Source organism: Oryctolagus cuniculus, chromosome 7 (genome assembly GCF_964237555.1).
Source record: "Oryctolagus cuniculus chromosome 7, mOryCun1.1, whole genome shotgun sequence".
NCBI lineage: Eukaryota > Metazoa > Chordata > Mammalia > Lagomorpha > Leporidae > Oryctolagus > Oryctolagus cuniculus.
In genome coordinates, this window is record NC_091438.1 from 6,250,457 (window position 1) to 6,270,989 (window position 20,533).

Below are 20,533 nucleotides of genomic sequence, written 5' to 3' on the forward strand. Positions count from 1 at the left end.
TCTCTGTCCCTCCTTCTCTCTATATAAGTTTGACTTTCAAAATAAGTAAGTAAGTCTTAAAAAAAAGAAAAGAGGAAGAGATTCATGATTCCGGGACTCAAATTGGGATTTCTGGAGCTGGATGAGTGTGGCTTTGGGGATCATGTTCTTTGCATTGCAGACACCAGCCTGACTGACCCTAAGCCCTCCCCTGGCTCCTGGAGATTCGCTGCCTACCTGTTCTACGGCCGACAGTCCTGTGAAGTGACTTATCCAAGCTCAGAGAGCTCATATCTTTCCAAACCAGGAGCTGGACCCCAGCAGTCCAGCCTCAAGTCCCAGGCTGCTTCTCCAATGCATTGAAGGATGAGTAGGGCTTAGACGGGTAAGGAAAAGCAAGAGCAGCGTTTCACGTGTGGCAAACAGGATTAATATTTTATTATTATGCTTAGCTCATTGGCTCCAGAGAGCCGGCCTATATCCCCAGATGAGAACCTGCTGTCAATGTCTTAAAAATATCTGCTCTTAAACTATCTGGGTCACTGAGAAGAAGATCACAAGTTCTCCTGTCATTATTTTTAACATTAAAAAAAATAAGCTTTAAAGAGGAGAAAAAAAGTCCAAGAATCTAATAAATAAATGGGAAATTCTGCGAGCTGAAGTCCAAAGAGAACTGTTCCCTAGGGAGAGCTAGGTTACTGACCTTGACTTGGAAGCTGCAGGGTGGGGTCCTAGTGGCTCCAGGCCCCATCAGAAAGGAGCAGAAATGGAGGCAGCGGGTGTGCAGGTGCGCTTCCCTGCACCTGCCCTCAGGCAGTGCCCTTGCTCCTCTCTTCCGGGAAGAAGGAGAAAGCAAAGCCGCAAATCCGTCCGTGTTTCTGCCACCGGATTTTGCAGAGCTGAGAAACAAAGGAGAGGAGGGAGAACCTCGCAGGCAGTCGCCCTGTTATGTGAGAGCAGCACCCACTGCCAGCTGGAGGCCGTTTTGCTTGAGAAGAAGGATATCCAAGGGCTGCTGTCTGTTCAGGAGAGATCAGCAGTAACACAAATGCCTGCCCAGCTGCTTCCTCATCAGCTCGAAGACACAGGAACAAACAAGGAACTCTGGCACCCACGAGTAGGTCTCCGGGGACCCCTGGAAGTGAGAAGCTGAGCAGAGCATCCTACCATGTCACATGTGACAGCAGGAAATTTCTCTCTGGTCCGAGGCCAGAGGCGCCCTCTCCTGTCCTTGGCCCCCCAGGCAACAGGAGTACGTGTCCGTATATAGGTCCTGGGTCTAAGGAATTTGCTCCCTGATTGCATCTCTAACCCAGGGCTTCACAGAACTTGTGAAATCAGTCTCCTTAAAGCCCCGGGTACCTGGTGGGTCATGAGAGACTGGCCCTTACTCAGTGTCTGTGATGTGCCGGCCACAGCACCAAGTGCTGCACAATCCCATCTGACCTCACTGAGAAGGGGGCAGGTCTAGCATCACCAGTCTATGGAACCGAACCTGGCTCACACGGATACCTAGTGGCAAAGGCAAAATTCAGACCCAGGGCTGCCTGGCTCGTGCACTGTTCTCCTTGCACTCCAGTACACAGATAACAAAGCCAAGGGAAGGGCATGGGATGCGGAGCTTAAAGGCCAGGAGAAGCAGTTCCTGTGTGCTCTGGGCAACACGGGAAGTCCTCTGTCTCCAGTTCCCTCCTCCTGCGGCTGCAGCGCCCTGTGCCAGGTCAGATCCCCCAGGAGACACTCCGGGCACTCAGAGGGCCCTGCAGCCAGCGCACCCTCTCACCCCACCTCTCCGCCAGCTTTATTGCCACAGTGAACCGCGAGGGCCACCTTGAAAGGGAAACTGGCGATCCCATTCTTCTCTCTCTCTTACATCTGAAACATGTGAGACACTGTAAGAAACCAGCCACCGTGTTGGGTCTCAGCCTGCCTTGGTGCTGGCTCTTCTTGGGGTTCCTAGATCCACAGGAAGCCCCAGTTACTCTCCATCCACGTTGCTCCCCCAAACATCCCAGGAAGAGGAGAGGAGAGGTGTTTGCTGTGTTCTCTCCCTGTCTGTAGCTCTCCCACCAGACAGGGGCTGGGGATGAGAGTGGGGGTGTCTGCACTCACTGTGCCTTCCTGGAGTTGGACAAGAGACTGCTCCTGGTCCGTCGTCATGTCTCATTTCTGGGCTGGCAAATACTGCTCTGTAACGAAGCCAGGGTTGGGAAGGACCAGGCGAAAGCCAGCAGAGGACTGGAAAGGCTACAGCAAAACAGAAAATTCACAGAAGCCGGCACTCCAGAGCAGCAGGTTAAGCAATGGCCTGTGTCACCAGCATCCCATATGGTGCCGGTTCGAGTCCCGGCTGCTCCACTTCCGATCCAGCTCTCTGCTATGGCCTGGGGAAGCAGTAAAAGATGGCCCAAGTGCTTGGACCCTTGTACCCATATGGGAGACCCAGAAGAAGCTCCTGGCTCCTGGCTTCAAATCGGCCCAGCTCCAGTCATTGTGGACATTTGAGTAGTGAACCAGTGAATGGAAGACCTCTCTCTCTCTCCCTCTCTCTCTCTCTTTCAAATAAATAAATCTTTAAAAAAAAAAAAAAAAAGGGCACTATCTGTTTGTTAACAACAAAGCATTTCCAGAAATCACTTCATTGGAATCTTTCACCATAGTTAGGCAAGTGTCGTGTTGCTATTACTCCCCCAACCCTAACCAATGCGTAAAGAAGATATTGGCCCCCACAGTCACAGAGCTGATACTGCATCCAGGCTCTCCCGGCCCAAACCTGTGTTCCTGCTCTCAGACACACCCCTCGGGAGCATGCTCTGGACAAAGCTGCCAGAGAGGGACAGGAGCGCTCAGTGGTCACTCTCCAAGCCGAAGGGGACTTAACCAAGCGGCTTGAGTTTTCCTTGCTAATCTATGAATCTGTCCACTAACAGTAGAGATCTTTCTCACAATACTTGTTTTTTGTCCAAGCAAATGTTGAGAGTCGTTAAGTGCTATGCGTTTATATTCCTGTGTTAAAAAGCGCTATTTTTACTTTGCCCTAAAAGTCTTTCTTTAAAGTGGCCAATTGCCCCTGGTTCCTCGGGATTTAATAATTCATATTTTTATCCCACAAGTCTCATGATTTTCTATGTTTCAACCCCATTCCTTGCTCAGATTGTGCCTTTCCAGAATGCAGCCTTAATTCTTTTATCAGTGCTCACGAAGAGCACTCCACCCGCCTGCTCCACTTGGGTGCCCCTCCCTGGACCTTGGCCGCCTCCGCAAGCCTTTGAGGTACAGCAGACCACTGGGCCCCAGCACTGTGTCTGCTCTTCTGTAAGACTACAATGACTTCAGCCAACATGTAAAACTATTTGAGAGGCCTTTTAAAAAAAATCAAACCATCCTTTTGCTCCACGTCAGTCCAGCATATGCTTTATATATAGATTTTTTTTTCTGCTTCAACTCTGAAATGAATTTAAATACACTGGTACAAGGCAACCTTGTAATCTATTATGAAAATGACAATATACGACATACTTCATATACATTTCATTTGCATTTCACGTGAACCAGGTAAGGGTAAAAAACATACTAAAAGGGCCTGGCGCCACGGCTCACTAGGCTAATCCTCCACCTTGTGGCGCTGGCACACCGGGTTCTAGTCCCGGTCGGGGCGCCGGATTCTGTCCCGGTTGCCCCTCTTCCAGGCCAGCTCTCTGCTGTGGCCAGGGAGTGCAGTGGAGGATGGCCCAGGTGCTTGGGCCCTGCACCCCATGGGAGACCAGGAAAAGCACCTGGCTCCTGGCTCCTGCCATCGGATCAGCTCAGTGCGCCAGCCGCAGCGCGGCGGCCGCGGCAGCCATTGGAGGGTGAACCAACGGCAAAGGAAGACCTTTGTCTCTCTCTCACTGTCCACTCTGCCTGTTAAAAAAAATAAAAAAATTAAAAATAAATAAATAAAAAAAAACCAATATCGGTCCTGCAGGAATGATGCAATCCACACAAGCTCAGAAACGGATCTCGGAGAGGAAGAAACACCATAGCCATTGTGTACCTGAGGCCAGAAAGCAGCACATTTCCAATCCCCATCTTCAGTCTGGCGTAAGTGCCGACGCACAATAGAACAATCGGAAATGCCAGTTTGTCTCATTAGGACTTCCCTCCCGCGACTTTCACACTCTCAGATCCCCTTACACAATTCTAGAAGGAAAAATAAAAACAGCAAGACTATTTTTTTTAAAGTTCACTAAGTTTTTTTTTTTTATTCAAGGGATAATGTAGTCACCTCAATTTGCCTTCGTTTGTCAAAGAATAAAGCCTTTATTGTCTTTACCAGGCTCAACTAGCAAAGAGTTTTCTAAACTAACTTGCGGATTGCAGAGGAAGGAGCAGGGGCAAAGACGCCGGTGGTTGTGGGCAGGAGCATTCCACGGCCAGCACAGAACCTGACGCTGGTTGTCGAGAGAGGTGTGCGCAGGTGGACAGATCCAGGTTCCTGAAAAAGGAGAGCTAGGTGTGTGGGAGTGATTTCTCCAGCAACCAGCCCTACCAGAAAGGGCTGGGGAAAGTCTATGACTACCGAATAAATACCGTCACGGGAGTCATACTGACTTCTTTTTTCAGACTAAGTCATGGCTCAGATGGTGGAACAACCAAACAGTGACTAAAATGTGAGTCAGAAGCTTCCAAATCAAATCCCTGCAGGGAGGCAGGAAGGCGGCAGGCAGAGAGCAGGCCACTCGGGGTTCTAACCAGCACTGCTAAATCGAGGGAAACTCACCCTCCCTAACCTCTGCCTCTTTGCATCTCCACAAACTGGGGACAATCGATCCTGACGTCGCACGACAACGCAGTAGGCAGCTCCTGGAGGGGCTCGTGCCCCTTTTCCCACCCTGATTCCTCTCCCCGCTCTCCCAGGATCTATCCAGCAGGTCTTCAATGATGCCAACAAGGACCAGGATTTTCTGAAATTAGCCTTCATGTGGAGTTTCTTGATATTTTTTGCAAATCAGCTTTCATTCAAATACAAAAATAACTCAAATGAAAACAAAGCAGAGCTGCTGCTGATTTTTCTTTAAATGGAATCACAGGGCGTGAGGCCCCCCAGCCTGGAGTACGCCGAGGGAGGCACAGGCGGCAGCAGGATGAGCGTGGCCCTTGCAGAAGCAACACATGGACCCACCACCAAGGACGTGTGGAAGACCTGCCCTTCCTCCTGCATCTGTGTTCTTCAAGTTCTCTCCCCCAACATTTGTCCCTATTTTATGTCTATTGAAAAAAAAACTGAGAAGACAGAGGATTTTATATGGCCTCAGTTACTTATCACGTTTATCGAAAGAGGACACCATCAAGAATACATAGCATGGGGCTGGCAGGTGTCACAGCAGCCACGTTGCTGACTGGAATGCCTACACCCCACGTCAGCGGGCCTGGCTGAGTCCTGGCTAACCCACTTCCAATCCAGCTTTGTGCTAGTGCACACACCCTGGGAGGCATCGAGTGATGGCTCACATGGTTGAGTGCCGAGCACCCACAACAGGGACCCAGACTGAGTTCAGGCCCCTGGCTTTGGTTTGTCTCAGCCCCGACTGCTGCAGGCATTTGGGGAGTGAACCAGCAGGTAGAAGCTAACACTCTCCCCCAGGCTCCTCCATCCCCCATGCCTTGCATTGCACAAATACAATGAAAATATATTATTTAAAATTTCTTTGAAGTAGCAGGACCATATCCCTGTTGTGCTGGGTGTCTGTTTTTATCCCCAGCCCAGCCCAGCCCAGCCCACTCCCTTGTTTCTGTGAGTTATCACTCTTGCAGAAGGTGGAACAGAATGCATTGTTTAGCATCAGCAAAAACACAGGACTTCTCCTCACAGACCAGGACACAGGCAGGGACCGGAGCTTCCTTCAACCTGAGCTATATGCACTCAGTTCTGTTCCCTGAACAGGTTCACTTACAAGTGAGGGTAGGGTGGGGGCATTTGGCTAAGATGCCTGCATGCCACACTGGAGAGCCTGGGTTCAAGTCCTGGCTCTGGTTTCTGACTCCAGCTTCTGGCTAATAAACACCGTCGTAGGCACTGGTGATGCCTCAAGTGGTTGGGTTCCTGATACCATTTGTGAGACCTGGATGGCATCTCCCACGCCCAGCTTTGGCCTGGCCTAACCCTAGCCATATTGGACATTCGGGTACTGAGCTGGTGGATGGGAGATTTCTCTCCTATGCCACTCAAATAAATAAAAAAATTTTTTAACATGAACTTTGGGGGCTGGCGCTGTGGCATAGCAGGTAAAGGCACCCACCATGGTGCCAGCATCACATATGGGGGCTAGTTTGAGTACTGGCTGCTCCACTTCTGATCCAGCTCCCGGCTAATGTACCAGGGAAAGCAGTGGAGGATGGCCCAAATGTTTGGGCCCCTGCATCCATGTGGGAGACCTGGAAGAAGCTCCTGGCTCCTGGCTTCAGATTGGCCCAGCTCTGGCCAGTGTGGCTATTTGAGGAGTGAACCAGAAGATGGAAGATCTCTCTCTTTGTCTCTCCCTCTCTAACTCTGCCTTTCAAATGAAATAAACCAATCTTTAAAAAAAAATGTGAACTTTAACAACACTAATTATTTTAAGAAGTGAGGATAACATTCTTTTTTAATTGTGACAAAATATATGCAACATAAAATTTACCATCTAAGCCATTTTTAAGTGTAAATTTCAGTGACATTAAGTAAATTTCCGCTGCTTTGCAACCATCGCCACCACCTATTTCCAAAGCTTTTTCATCTTCCTAAAATGAAGCTCTGTACCATTAAACAGCTCTCCCTCCTCAGGCCCCCGTCCCCCACCCCCAGCAACCACTGTTCCATTTTCCATCTCTGTGAATCTGTCTACTCCAAGGACCTCAGATAAGAGAAATCAGAGTGTTTGTCTCTTGGTGTCCGGCTTATTTCACACATGATGTCTTCAAGGTTCACCCATGTTATAGCAGGTGTCAGAATTTAACCTCTTTTCCAGGGTTAATAATACTCCACTGTGCATATATTCCCTATTTTTTGTTTATTCATTCACTTATCGTTGGACATGTGGGTTGTTTCCAGGCAACACAGTCTCACTTTAATCCCACAAAGTATGACTTTGGCATGTATTCAAGGGTAACTCATTATGATAGGTCTTATGGGATGTACAACAGTGCATCAGACACAGCATCTGCTCTCAAGGAACTGATGATACACTGGACAAAGGAGAAGAAGAGAAGTGAACGTAATCAGCATTGTTTGCTAATTGCTTCCTGTGGGCCAGGCACTTCCCAATCGTTGCATAAATGGTCCACAACTTTGTGAGGATACCGATACTGATAGAGATATTACAGTGAGGAAAATGAAGGCACAGAGACCCAAGTACCCACCTCGGAAGGGGAGAGACTGGGATTCAAAGCCACCCCTGAGACTGAGAAGTCTGTGTGCACTGCCCTGCCCATGCCCGATGACACAGGGCAGCACGTGGCAATTCCTCAAGGAGAAGGTACAGGGGACAGAGGAGGAAGAGACGAGATTACTGCTCTCCTGAGGTAAAGGCACAGGGCAAAGGGCCTTCATGGGGGTCGTGAGGGCTTCCGTCTGGCCGACGCAAAAGAACTGCAGGAGCAGAGCCAACAGGGGACACGGAGAAGCTCCGAGCACACCAGGGACCAGCAGGGTGGAAAAGAGAAAGGGATGAGATGACGGCCATGATGAAATGCTACTCACAGGGTCTGAACTCCACCCTGGAGGCACGTGAGCCACTGTAGGTTTTCTAAGATGAGACATAGAGCTACGCTTCCAGGAGATCACCAGGGCAAAAATGTATAAAAAGGAGAGAGAGGGGTAGTTTAAGCATAGGAAAGCCAGTTACAGGGTCAGCGGAGATGTCACAAGACATACTGAGAATGAAAAACACAGGATGTGCAGATGGGAGACATCCAAGAGAGGGAATGACAGAATGTGGCAACTGATGGGTTATAATAAACAGGGTAACCACACTTCCTGGCTTACCTAGAACCCAGCTTCCTGGGTAATTGCTAAAAGCATTCTCTTACTCTCAAAAAGGCCCAAGTTTGGACAGTCAGCTGTATGATCACATGAATTATGAGCAGGAACAAACTGGAATCAGAGGTGACCCTAGGATTGTGAACCTGGGTTAGTAAGGAAGGTGGGGACGCCTTCAGAAACACAGGAGGGAACGCGGGCTCTGGGAGAGACGAGGGGTTTGGCTTGGGACATGCTGATCTTGCTGCTAGGCCAGGACTTATTTAAGAGACAGAAGCACTTTGCCTGTAGATTTGCGCTGTATCACGTGGAGGAAGGCATCATTGACCTAAAAAAAAAAAAAAATCCAAAACAATGTGATCAGACTTATGTATAAATGTATTTCAGCAAACATTTATTGCTGGTTGCATTGGGAAAGTAACTAAAGCATTAAGCTATGAGTCCAATGCAGTACCAACTAGGACAATCACCATAAACGCAACGGAAAACAAAAACATCTGAGAATAACCCAACCTCAGTATTTCTTCCTACAAAATCTGTAATTTTTCAATGTTGTCAGATAAATGCCAGGAGGTAAAAAGCCCGCAGGTCTGATAATGCTCTATTATAATAGTTCTCTTCCAGCTGTTCCACTTCAAAAGTGTTGCCACTTTTGAAAGAATGGAGCTTCTGGCAAAAGAGTCAGTACTTCTTTTTTTCTTTTTACCATTTTTCTCTTTTTATTAAAATTTTCCAATTTCATATATAATTGAAATTGTAATCACTCTATCTCAAAATCATATTTCATAGGTACAAGTTTACAAAACATAAATTCAAAAGGAGCAACAGTACTCAAGAAAGTGTGATATTGGTGGAAAAAAAAAAAGTAAAATACATCAATGGAACAGAATAGAGAATCCAAAAATAGACCCACATAAATTTAGTCAACTGATCTTTGACAAAGGAATAAAAGCAATTCAATGGAGAAAAAGTAGTCTTTTTAACAAATGGTACTGGAGAAACTGGATATCCACATACAAAATAAATGAATCCAGACATAGACTTTACATTCTTCTCAAAAGTTACCCCAAAATGGATATAGATCTAAACATAAAATGCAAAATTATAAAACTTCCAGAAGAAAACACAGGAAGAAAATCTAGGCCATCCTGGGTTTGACAATGAGTTTTTAGATCTAAGAACAACTCATGGGGGGAAAAATGCAAGTTGACTTTATTAAAATTTAAAAGTGTGGGGCCAGCATTGTGGCACCGTGGGTTAAGCCGCCTATGACGCTGGTATCCCATATGAGTGCCAGTGCAAGTCCCAGGTGCTCCACTTCCAATCCAGCTCTGTGCTCTGGCCTGGGAAAGCAGCAGATGATGGCCCAAGTGCTTGGGTCCCTGCACCCACATAGGAGACGCAGATAAAGCTCCTGGCTTCAGCCTGGCCCAGCCCAGGCTGCAGTGGCCCTCTGGGGAATGAACTAGCAGGTGAAAGATAGATTCTCTCTCTCTCTCTCTCTCTCTCTCTCTCCCCTTCCCTTCTCTCCACACCCCCATCATGCTGCCTTTTAAACAAATAAATAAAAATTTAAATAATTGAGTAAAGCCAAAAATTTCTACTCTGCAGAAGGCACTGTTAAAAGAATAAAAAAATCAGCCACAGCATGGGGGTGGGGGGAGAAACCTCTGGAACACATGTAACTGATTAAAGAGCTTATATTAATACATACAGAGAATTCCTGAAACTCAACCATTAAGAAAACCTCAATTATAAAGCAGGCAAAAGATCTGGAGAGACACGTGACCAAGGAAGATACACAAATATCAAAACAGCCTATGAAAGATGTTCAACAGAATATGTCACTGGGGAACTGTGAAGTAGAATGAGACACCTCGACACACCTAGAGGAATGGGTAACACCCAGAAGGGCAAGGATATGGAACAGTAAGAACCCTCATGCACTGCTAGTGGAAGTCTAGCATGGCACAGGCACTTTAGAAGACAGGATGACATTCTCTTACAAAACTAAACATATCCTTACCTTAGAATCAGCAGTCACACTCCCAGATATTTACCCAAACAACGCGAAAAGTTATGTCCACACAAAAACCTACACTTGGATGTTTTCAGCCGCTTTATTCACAACTGCCAAACTGTGGGAGGAGCCAAATATTTTTCATCAGGTGAATGGACAAGCACTACTATATATATGCAATGGAATAATATTCAGTTAGAGGAAGAAATGAGGTATCAAGCCACAGCAAGAAAAAAAAAAAAGACATGATGGAACCATAAATGCTCATAATGAAATGAAGGAGCCAGTCTGGAAAGGCTACACATCATAAGATTCCAACCATCTCACATTCAGAAAAAGGGCAGACTATGGAGACAGTACAAAGAAATCAGTGGGTGCCAGAGAGGCCGGGTAGGGGTGAGGACGAATATGTGGTGCTCAGGGGGTGTTTTAGAGCTGGGTGACACCAAGTGGTGCACGTATGACATTATGCATTTGGCAAAACCCACAGCAGTGTACAACACAGAGTAAAACTGAATGTGAACTGCTAGCTGTAAATAGTATCTGTAATGAATCAACATTGGTTCATCAATTGTAACAAAGGTCCCACACCAATGCAAGATGAAACTCAGCAGTGGGAAAAGGAACGTGAGAACGCTCTATACTCCCTGCTAGCATTTTTCCATACACCTGAAACTGCTCTAAAAGTCTATTATTAAAAGAAAATAAATGAAAAATGCAGAAAGTGAAACTAACAAATGGACTAGAAAACAGTGTCATTCTTTGCAGACAATAATCTACGAAGAAAAACTAACCAAAGCCACAAACAAAAAAAGTAAGACTGTGAGATACAGGACTGGCTTGTAAAAATCACCAACGTTTCTGCACATCAGGAAAAATCAACTAGGAAATATAACAGAAATAAAATAGGAAAGTGGTCATTAATATAACTAAGAATAATCTACAAGACCTTATGGAGAAAAAAATCAATTCTATCAAAAAACACAAAAGATCTGAATAATTGGCCTGCTCACAGATAATCCAACTTAACAGTGAAAAAATGCCAGTTTTCCTCCAATTTAATATATAAAGTCAAGGAAACTCCATTCAACAGTTCAGCCACAGGGCCGGCATCATGGCAGAACAGGCAAAGCTGCCACCCGTGATGCTGGCATCCCATACAGATACCGGTTCCAGTCCCGGCTGCTCCACTTCCAACCCAGCTCCCTGCTAATACACCTGGAAAAGCAGCAGAAGATGGCCCAAGTGCTTGGTCCCCTGCCACCCACGTGGGAGACCCAAAAGAAGCTCCTGACTCCTGGCTCCTGGCTTTGGCCTGGCCTAGACCCAGCTGTTGTGGCCATCTGGGTCATGAACCAGCAGAGAGACGATCTCTCTCTCTCTCTCTCTCTCTCTCTCCCTCTATCTGTTCTCTCTCTCTCTCTTTCTCTCTCTCTCTCCGTAACTCTTTCAGGTAAATGAATAAACCTTAAAAGAGAGAGAGAGTTTTCCCAGAGTTTTTAAAGAGCTAAACAAATGTATCCTGAAAGTTATCTAAAAGGATAAGGATCCATAAATTGCTGGGCTACATTTGAAAAAGAACAAAGGGGGGAGAGTTAGCCTTCCATGTAGTCAACATATATCAAAGCTATAAATGTAAAAATGACCTGATATTAGTATAGGGACAGCTATGTGAACCAATTCTATTCTAAAAATAGAACAGAAAGCAGAAAGCGGGGGCCACTGCTGTGGTGTGGTAGGTTAACCTTCTCCTGTAGTGCCAGCATCCCATATGGGCGCTGGTTCGTGTCCTGGCTGCTCCACTTTCAATCCAGCTCTCTGCTATGGCCTGGGAAAGCAGTAGAAGATGACCCAAGTGCCTGGGCCCCCGCATCCACGTGGGAGACCCGGAAGAAGCTTCGGCCTGGGCCAGCCCTGGCCATTGCAGCCATTTGGAGAGTGAACCAGTAGATGGAAGACCTTTTTTTTCTCTGTCTCTCCCTCTCTCTCTCTAACTCTTTCGGATAAATAAAATAAATATTTTTTAAAAAAAGAAAATGTGGTATATAAGAGCAATGGAATATTATTCAGCCATATAAAATGAAACTCTGTCATTTGTAGCAACCTGGATGGATATTACAGGATGCTATATGGACTGAGATAAGCCACACGCAGAAAGACAAACATTGCATGATCTCACTTACATGCGGAAGCTAGAAAGTTAATCTGAGAAGTAAAGAATAGAATGAGGGTTACCAGATACCGCGAGGCATATAAGAGAAGAGGGCGTGCAAGGAAATGGCTAATGGGCACAGGATGCAGCTGGACAGGAAGACTAACTTCTAATGCTTTATAGCACCACAAGCCAAATATGATCGACAGCTATTCATTGAACACTTCAAAGTATCGAGCAGACCGGATTTTGAACATTTCCAATACAAAGGACCAATCAATGTCTGAGGCGACAGGTGCCAAAATTACCCTTGACGTAAACCACACTTGTATACATGGATTGAAAGCCATACAGCAACCCCCATAAATAGGTGAAATTACTACATATTAATTAAAAGCAAGAAATATATTTTAAATGTTCCTAACAAAAATGGTCTCCATCAAATAAAAACAAAACTGAAAAAATGGTTCACACCACAAAAATTCTGTGTGCTCCACAGTGAAATATACAAGTATATCCAAAGACATATTAAACATGTTACAGAAACGGACTTGGTAAGGAAGAAAAAGAATGGAGAGAGGCAGTGAAAAATGAACGTACAGTATTAAATAAATGTGTCAATATACAAAGATGGTCTTTGTGTGGTCCAACAATCAAGACAAGCTTTGAAGTGAGAATTTTGATTAACCAACCCCTTCCAATTGAAATTCTCCAAAACATGGGGCCGGTGCTGTGGCGCAGTGGGTTAACGCCCTGGCCTGAAGCGCCGGCATCCCATATGGGCACTGGTTCGAGTCCCAGCTGCTCCTCTTCCAATCCAGGTCTCACTATGGCCTGGGAAAGCAGCAGAAGATGGTCCAAGTCCTTGGGCCCCTGCACCCATGTGGCAGAACCAGAAGAAGCTCCTTGGCTCCTGGCTTCAGATCGGCACAGCTCTGGCTGTTGTGGCCACTTGGGGAGTGAACCAGAGGATGGAAGACCTTTTTCTCTCTCTCTCTCTTTCTCTTTCTCTCTCTCTCTCTCTCCTTGCCTCTGCCTCTGCCTCTCTGTAACTCCGCCTTTCAAATAAATAAATAAACCTTTTTAAAAAAAATGCACCTTTCATGGCTTTATGCCTCACAGAGACCTTCCTCATGTTCACCTACTTAGACTCATTCAGCGGAGGTGGGCAAGGCTAAGACAGGTGTGTGTACCAGCCTAGCCCCTGCCAATGACCCCCAGGTGACTCAGCTGCCTTACCCCAGAGATTTGTCACAGCCCAACAACATGAGATAGTTGAAATAAGTATTATCTGAGATACCGATGGCTGTTCAGCTGGCCTCCTAGGAAAAAGAAGAATCTCCTGCAAATAGGTGCCAACATAAAAAGAAAGCTGTCCCTTCGACTGTCAAAGCTTAGCTTCAACCATCTTGCGTGTGAATCTTGATCATTTTATCACATATCTACCTGGTTCCTTTACAAGATGATACCAGGGAGAATGCCTAACGGTCCTGTTCCGTGACTTAGGAATCTCAACATCCTACACATCCATGATTTTGCCTGTGTTTCTCAGCTCTTCTGTCACCTCTCCGTGTCCAGCGGCCGCTTCTGCTGTGATTGTAGCTGATTCCAGAAATAACTCTGACCCTTGCTGCCTAGTGGTGTCTACGCGGGCTGGGAAAACAACCAGTGGAGTTAAGGACTGGAAGTTTACTAAGGGCGATAAGGCTCTGAGTGAGACGCTACAGAGCAAAATGCACAAAGCACGGCTCTGACCAGCCTTCTGATGGCTGCTGCAGCTGCCTAGGGACACTGCTCCTTCTGCATTCTAAGGCTGTGTACACAGGGGGAGGCTGCACGGTGCGGATGCCGACATACACACGGGGTCCCCAGCACCTGGGTTCGCTGCCTTGAGGTGGATGAACACGTAATTATAGCTGTCCCTGGAGACAGCCAACCTGGAACTTAGAGCAGAGGAAGAATATTGCTTCTGCTTTGGGATGTGCAGGTTGTGCTGTTGACACTGGTTAAACACACATACTTTGAAACGGGAGTGTCGCTTATCACTTATTTTCATTTTTATTTAAAAGACAGATAGAAGTGGGTATTCCATCCGCAGATTTACTTCCCAAATGCCCGCAACAGCCAGGGCTGGAGCAGGCAGAAGCCAGGAGCCAACAACTCCATCATTAGGAACTGGCTCTTCCCCATATAACACCATCTGAGATCTTCCCAGCTGAAAAATAAACCCCATAAGGCAGGACCAAGTCTTACATTTTATGGATAGACACACGAACATGCTCAGTGAATGCCTGATGAATAAAATGAATTTATGAATGAATGCATACATCTGAGACTGACTGGGATTATTTTTAAAAGGTAAAACCTATAGTCAGTGCTTCATTGCGTAGCTGAATTATATTCATCATCGCATATCTCTGATACAACTTGGTCAAAAAAGACACAGATGGCAAATGGGCATACGAAAAGATGCTGGAGATCATGATTCACTAGGGAAATGCACGTTAAACCCACAACCCGATGCTACTACACACCTGTTGGAATGGTTACAACTAAACAACTCACAATACTAAATGCTGGCAGAGTCCTAGCAACTGGAGCTCTCACAGTTGCTGGTGGAAATGCAAAGCAGTAGAACCACTTTGGATACCATTTTGGTAATTCATGAAAAATTCAATGTATAGTAGCAAATCAGCACAAGCTAAATCCCCAAAAATGTTAAAATACACAGTTTGGACACATTTGTATGCTGGTGGAGTAGTTTCTAGTTCAAAATACATACATTAAAAAAAAAAAAACACACAGAAAATGTGTGCTGTGGGCTTTGGCAGGAATGCAGTAACAGTGGCCTTGCTTTCAAAATCATGGGATAGAGAGACTCAAGCTGCAACTGAGGCAAAGAGCAATGGCTACTGATAAAGTCAGGCGTGCCCTGCTAAGAGCATCAGCTTCCGGCCTGCTGTGCGATTCCATTTCTGAGACATTCTGGAAAAGGCAGCGTTACACGCACAGGAAACAGATCAGCAGCTGCCAGGGACAGTGGGGCAGGAAACGGGGAGGGACACAGGGGACTCTGTGGGGTGACTGACGGGGGTGTTGTAAGGTGTTGACTGTCCTGTGGTAATCACGTTAGTCAAAGCTCAGACAACCACACACCTGCAAAGGGTGAAATTTTACTAAATGCAAATTATATCTCAATAACCTTGGCTCTAAAATGAGAATCAGGGACTGGGGGCAGTTGGTCTAACAGGATGCCCCCCTCCCACATCAGGGTGCCTGGTTTGGAGTCCCAGCTCTGCCCCTGATTTCAGCTTCCTGCTGACTGTTCAAGGTGGGAGACAAAGCAGATGACGGCTCGAGTGGCTGCGTCCTGCCGACCTCGTGGAAGACCTGGACTGAGCTCCCAGCTCCCAGCTCCCAGCTCCCAGCTCCCAGCTCCCAGCTCCCAGCTTCAGTCTGGCCCAACCCCGACTGCTGTGGGCATCTGGGGAGTAAGCCAGCAGATGGGAGCTCCTTCTGTGTGTCTATCTGTGTTTCAGTCTGTCCGTCCATCTGTCCCTCTCTGCCTCTGAAATCAATAATTTTTTAAGTCAGGCAATGTATTTTCAAACACAAAAGAGTAACTTTTAAAAGTGTCAGCCTGAAAGACTTGGAAGATAAAGCCTCATCAAAACTCACATCCGAATGCTTCATTTGGGGTGAGGGGGAAGCGGCATGACTTGAAGAAAGAGAAAAACCACACGGCAGTGTGTAGAGGGCCGGCTACAGCGCCAGGGAGGGCACACAGACGCCCTCTGTTCTCTGGGACTTCACAAGAGAGGCCAGAGAGAAGGGAACCGTTTGTCTCCTGCCTTTCGTTTGTGAGTTTGCCCAGTGGGGTGGACTTCTCTCCACCTCCCTACCCCCACCACCGCCACCTCCAGACCCCACACACAGTTCCTGGGGACGCCACAGGCTTCAACGGGTCCACGCAATGCAAACCTGCGCAGGGGGGCTGCAGCAGCTCCCACCTGAGAGACACAGGACCTGCCTCCCTCGGGAGAGCAGGAGACAATCCCCTGGCTAGGGGACGTGTCCTGGGACAGTGGCCTGGCTGTGTGACGGCAGGGACTGAGCCACTGCAAGAGACAAATGCCAAGCAAGTGGGATCAGCAGCTACATTCCGCATTTAAATAGTTAACTAAATTCACTGGCTGAAAGTACAGGTGTTATCTTTATGAATCTTCACAACTACCCAAGGATGCGAGGTCTACTGTTGTCAAGACAGACGAGGAAACCAAGGCATAAAGATGTGGACCTCGGGGCTGGCACTGTGGCACAGTGGGTTAGGGCCCCAGACTGCAGTGCCGGCATCCCATATGGGCATTGGTTTGAGTCCCAGCTGGGAAATCCACAGAAGTCTGTGGGCCCCTGCACCCACATGGGAGACCTGGAACAGGCTCTTGGTTCCTGGCTTCAGATCGGTTCATCTCTGGCTGTTGTGGCCACTTGAGGAGTGAACCAGTGAATGGAAGACCTTTCTCGCTCTCTGTCTCTACCTCTCTCTGTAACTCTTTCAAATAAAAAACAAACAAACAAACAAGATGTGGGCTTTGCCCACAGCTGAGGTCTGGACCCTGCTGGTCCAACTCCAGAGCCACACAATGCCAGTCGTTCACTCAACAGCTACGTGGCTGGATACACAAAGGTGCAGAAGCATCTGGCTTTATACTCCATGGGAAGGACTGACACGGAACTAGAGGTCACAGGCACACGAAACAGCAGACGGCTGCAGAAGCTCACAGGCTGTGCCTACTGCAAAGGCTACGAGGCCAGGCTCACGGTCCTCTTAACAGCAACTATCATGGTCAGATCTGTAACCCACATAGACAGGAGAAAATACCAGCCAGGAACCACCAGTGTTGCTTGTTTCTGACACGGTGTGTGTGTGTGTGTGTGTGAGGTATAGTGGTCATTTTCCAGGTCTAAACAGGTTCTGATGAATAATTTTTTCCAGAATGTTAATTTATATAAAAAAGAAAAAAGATTGCAGGGCCAGAGTTCTGGCATAGCGGGTTAAGCCAATGCCTGCAGCACCAGCGTCCCATGTGGATTCCGGTTCGAGTCCTGGCTGCTTCACTTCCAATCCAGCACCCTGCCAATGTGCCTGGGAAAGCAATAGAAGATGGCCTAAGTGCTTGGACCCCTGCACCCACATGGGAGACCCGGAAGAAGCTCCCTGCTCCTGGCTTCAGATTGGCCCAGCTCCAGCCCTGTGGCCATCTGTTGAGTGAACCATTATAAGGCAGACTTTTCTTTCTGACTCCCTTTCTCTCTCTCTAACTCTACCTTTGAAATAAATATTTTTTTAATTTTTTTAATATAAAAAAGAGAAGAATTAACTTCAGTGGGGACAATGAAGATGACCATCCACCTGCAGCTTCCATTCACGCCTGAGCAGAACAGAGAGAACAGACTGCCGGAACTCACGCCTGCTTCTACTCCCACACTGCCTGACGGCTCCCTTCCTCTACCGACGGGCACAGCCTCTGCTAAGGCAGATCTCAGTTCAGAAACCACGCGATAAAAACCTCAGATGCCAGGAGGTACAGAAGGACTTAAATGGCTGGATTCCACGTTGTTAAGCCACAAGACCTCCTCTGGAAAGAAAAAAGATGAACAAAAAAGTAAGACTCTACATTTCCTGGAGCCCAGAGAGAGAAGAAGTCACAGGACCCAGCTCTCAAGTCCACACCTTCCCACCCCAGCCATGCCACTGTGACTCCTGGGGCACAGTCTGAGAGCCGCCGGCCAGATCCTACCCCTTCATTCCAGAGATGTGGGGACCGAAAGGCAGAGAGGCGAGGTCACTCCTGCCAAGCCTCAGGGCTGGAGGAGGACGGCAGGACCAGAATCCAAGCCTCAGGCCCTCTCTACCACGGAACACCATCATCTGGACTCACACACCAAAAGCAAGGGGAAGAAAGTGAACTGGGTGTGTAGAGAATGTGTCTCATCACAGGAAACACACACACACTCAACTGGAAGCCCATGAGCCACCAAGTCTGCATTTGCAGCTTGGGCCCAGTGATTTGCACACACCAAACACCGCCTCCCTCGCCAGCCGCCTAGAGCTAGCAAAACAGGGTTTTTGAACATTAAAATAACTTACACCAAAAAAAATTTTTAAAAAAAGTTCACGGTGAATGCCTAACAGATTCGCATTTACAACGATATTGCATATGCACACACGCAATTACACTTTGCAGGAAGTTTAAGCCACATTCATGAGACTGTGGGGGAATGAAAAAAGGGAGTGAAAAGCCAGGAAAATTAACTACAGTGACTAATGGACGAATGACAGGCTTGGGATGAATTCTAGGTTCTGCTCCCAGAAGCCCAGCTGAGATCATCTCGTTGTACTTTAAAGTGCCTGCAATTTAACTGTTGAAATCTTTACTTAATGTATACTAAACTGATCTTCTGTATATTAAGAGAATCGAAAATGAATCTTGATGTGAATGGAAGGGGAGAGGGAGTGGGAAAGGGGAGGGTTGCAGGTGGGAGGGACGGTATGGAGGGGAAGCCATTGTAATCCATAAGCCGTACTTTGGAAATTTATATTCATTAAATAAAAGTTTAAAAAAAAAAAAGTGCCTGCATTTTAAAATCGAATCTCAGGTCAAGCGTGGTTCAGGGTTCAGAGCCAAAGGCCCGCAGCTGCCCTCTGTTGGAGACAGACGTAGCCCGAGCCCTCCAGGTTCAGCCTCACAGCTCCCGACCCACACTCAGCCCAGAAGACGGCCAGAAATCCCATGACCCTCAGCGGTTGAGACATCCCCATTCTGTATTGCAAGTTCACCTTTTCGCCCCTGTAGCAGCCAGAGACCCACTCTGCCCTGGGTGCACACCTATCATTCCCTGGCACTCTCCACACCACCTCCCTGAAGCCCGTCTTACCTCCTCGAGCTTAAACACGCTTCCCGTGTACGGACGGAGGCGGCCTTGCTGGCAGTACTGGAGAGCTGAGGACAGGCTCTTGGAGAAGACGGAAGGGTTGTGGCCTTTGTAGCGTCCCCAGTACAGCCCCATGGCACAGACATTCTTCAGGAGTAGAAGGTTGGTTGGCAGAGAAGCAATGTTTCCTCCAGCAAAGCCCAGCACCACAATCCTGCCCTCCCAGGCCAGGCTGCGAGGAAAGAAGGGAAGGAAAAGAAATCAGAAGAAGCAATGCACACTCACACCATTACCAAACAGGAAAGTGCTGGGGAGGCTGTAATGAGAAACGGAAAGCCTCGTGCGCTGTTGGTGCGACTATAAAACAGTGCGTCTGCTATGGAAAACAGTTTGAAGATGTCTCAAGCAGGTAACGTAGGTCTAACAGTTCCATTTCTGAGTATATCCAAAAGAATTGAAGGCAGGGTCCTTTTCAAGCTTCATTGATTGACTGATCATTCGAAAGGCAGAATGGCAGAGAATGAGGAAGAGACACAGAAAGAGAGATAGAGATCTCCCATGCACTGGTTCACGCCCCAAACGCCACAGTAGCTGGGGTTGGGCCAGACGAAAGCCAGCAGCCAGGAACTCCACCTGGATCTCCCACATGGTGGCAGGAACCCAAGCACCTAGGCCCTCATCTGGTGCCTCCCAGGTGCATGAGCAAGAAGCTGGATCCCAGGCACTCCAAGAGAGATGCAGGTTCCCAAGCTTAACCCACCGTGCCACAGTGCCCAATCCAGAAGCAGGGTCTTAAAGAGATATTTGCACAGCCATAGTATATTCACAATAGTCAAAGCATATCAATACCCCAAGTGTCCATCCACATTCAGATAAACAAAATGTGAAATATATTTGAGGCCAGTGCTGGGGTGTAGTAGGCTAAGCCTCCACCTACAGTGCCAGCATATCACATGGGCGCCAGTTTGTGTCCCGGCTGCTCCTCTCCCAATCCAGCTCTCTGCTATGGCCTGGGAAAGCAGTGGAAGATGGCCCAAGTGTTTGGGCCCCTGCACTTGTGTGGGAGACATGGAAGAAGCTCCTGGCTCCTGGCTTTTGAACGGCTCAGCTCTGGCCATTGTGGCTATTTGGGGAGTGAACCAGCAGATAGAAGACCTCTCTCTCTGTCTCTCCCTCTCATTGTACCTCTCAAATAAATAATAAATAAAATATTTTTTAAAAAAAGATTTCACTTACATGAAGTATCTAAAGTAGTCAAATTCATAGAAAAAGACAGTGGAATGTGGTGAGCAGAGGCCAGCGGGAAACGGGGTGATGTTAATGGAGACAAAGGATGGAAAAGTTCTGGAAATTTCTGCACAAGAACTGAACTAAACCCTTAAAACAGGTGAGGTGGTAAATGTTATAGTATGTGCTTTTAACCACAATTTTAAAAGTGCAATTTTTTTTT

At 47.2% G+C, this 20,533-nt stretch overlaps 1 protein-coding gene across 2 annotated transcripts in view; it reads right to left on the reverse strand.

Annotated features, from left to right (window-relative positions):
• Positions 1-6,988: 6,988 nt before the first annotated feature.
• LOC100357845 (quinone oxidoreductase-like protein 2) overlaps positions 6,989-20,533 on the reverse strand; it is a 29,837-nt gene continuing 16,292 nt past the window's right edge. Inside the window, exons 9-10 of one of the 2 annotated variants that reach the window (XM_008263811.4) lie at positions 19,087-19,315; positions 6,989-8,303 (exon numbers count right to left, since the gene is read on the reverse strand). In XM_008263811.4, the coding sequence (XP_008262033.3) occupies positions 8,235-8,303; positions 19,087-19,315 (298 nt within the window). In that variant the 3' untranslated portion in view covers positions 6,989-8,234. The remainder of the gene's footprint in view (positions 8,304-19,086; positions 19,316-20,533) is intronic. The other variant, XM_051858231.2, reaches the window with a different exon arrangement.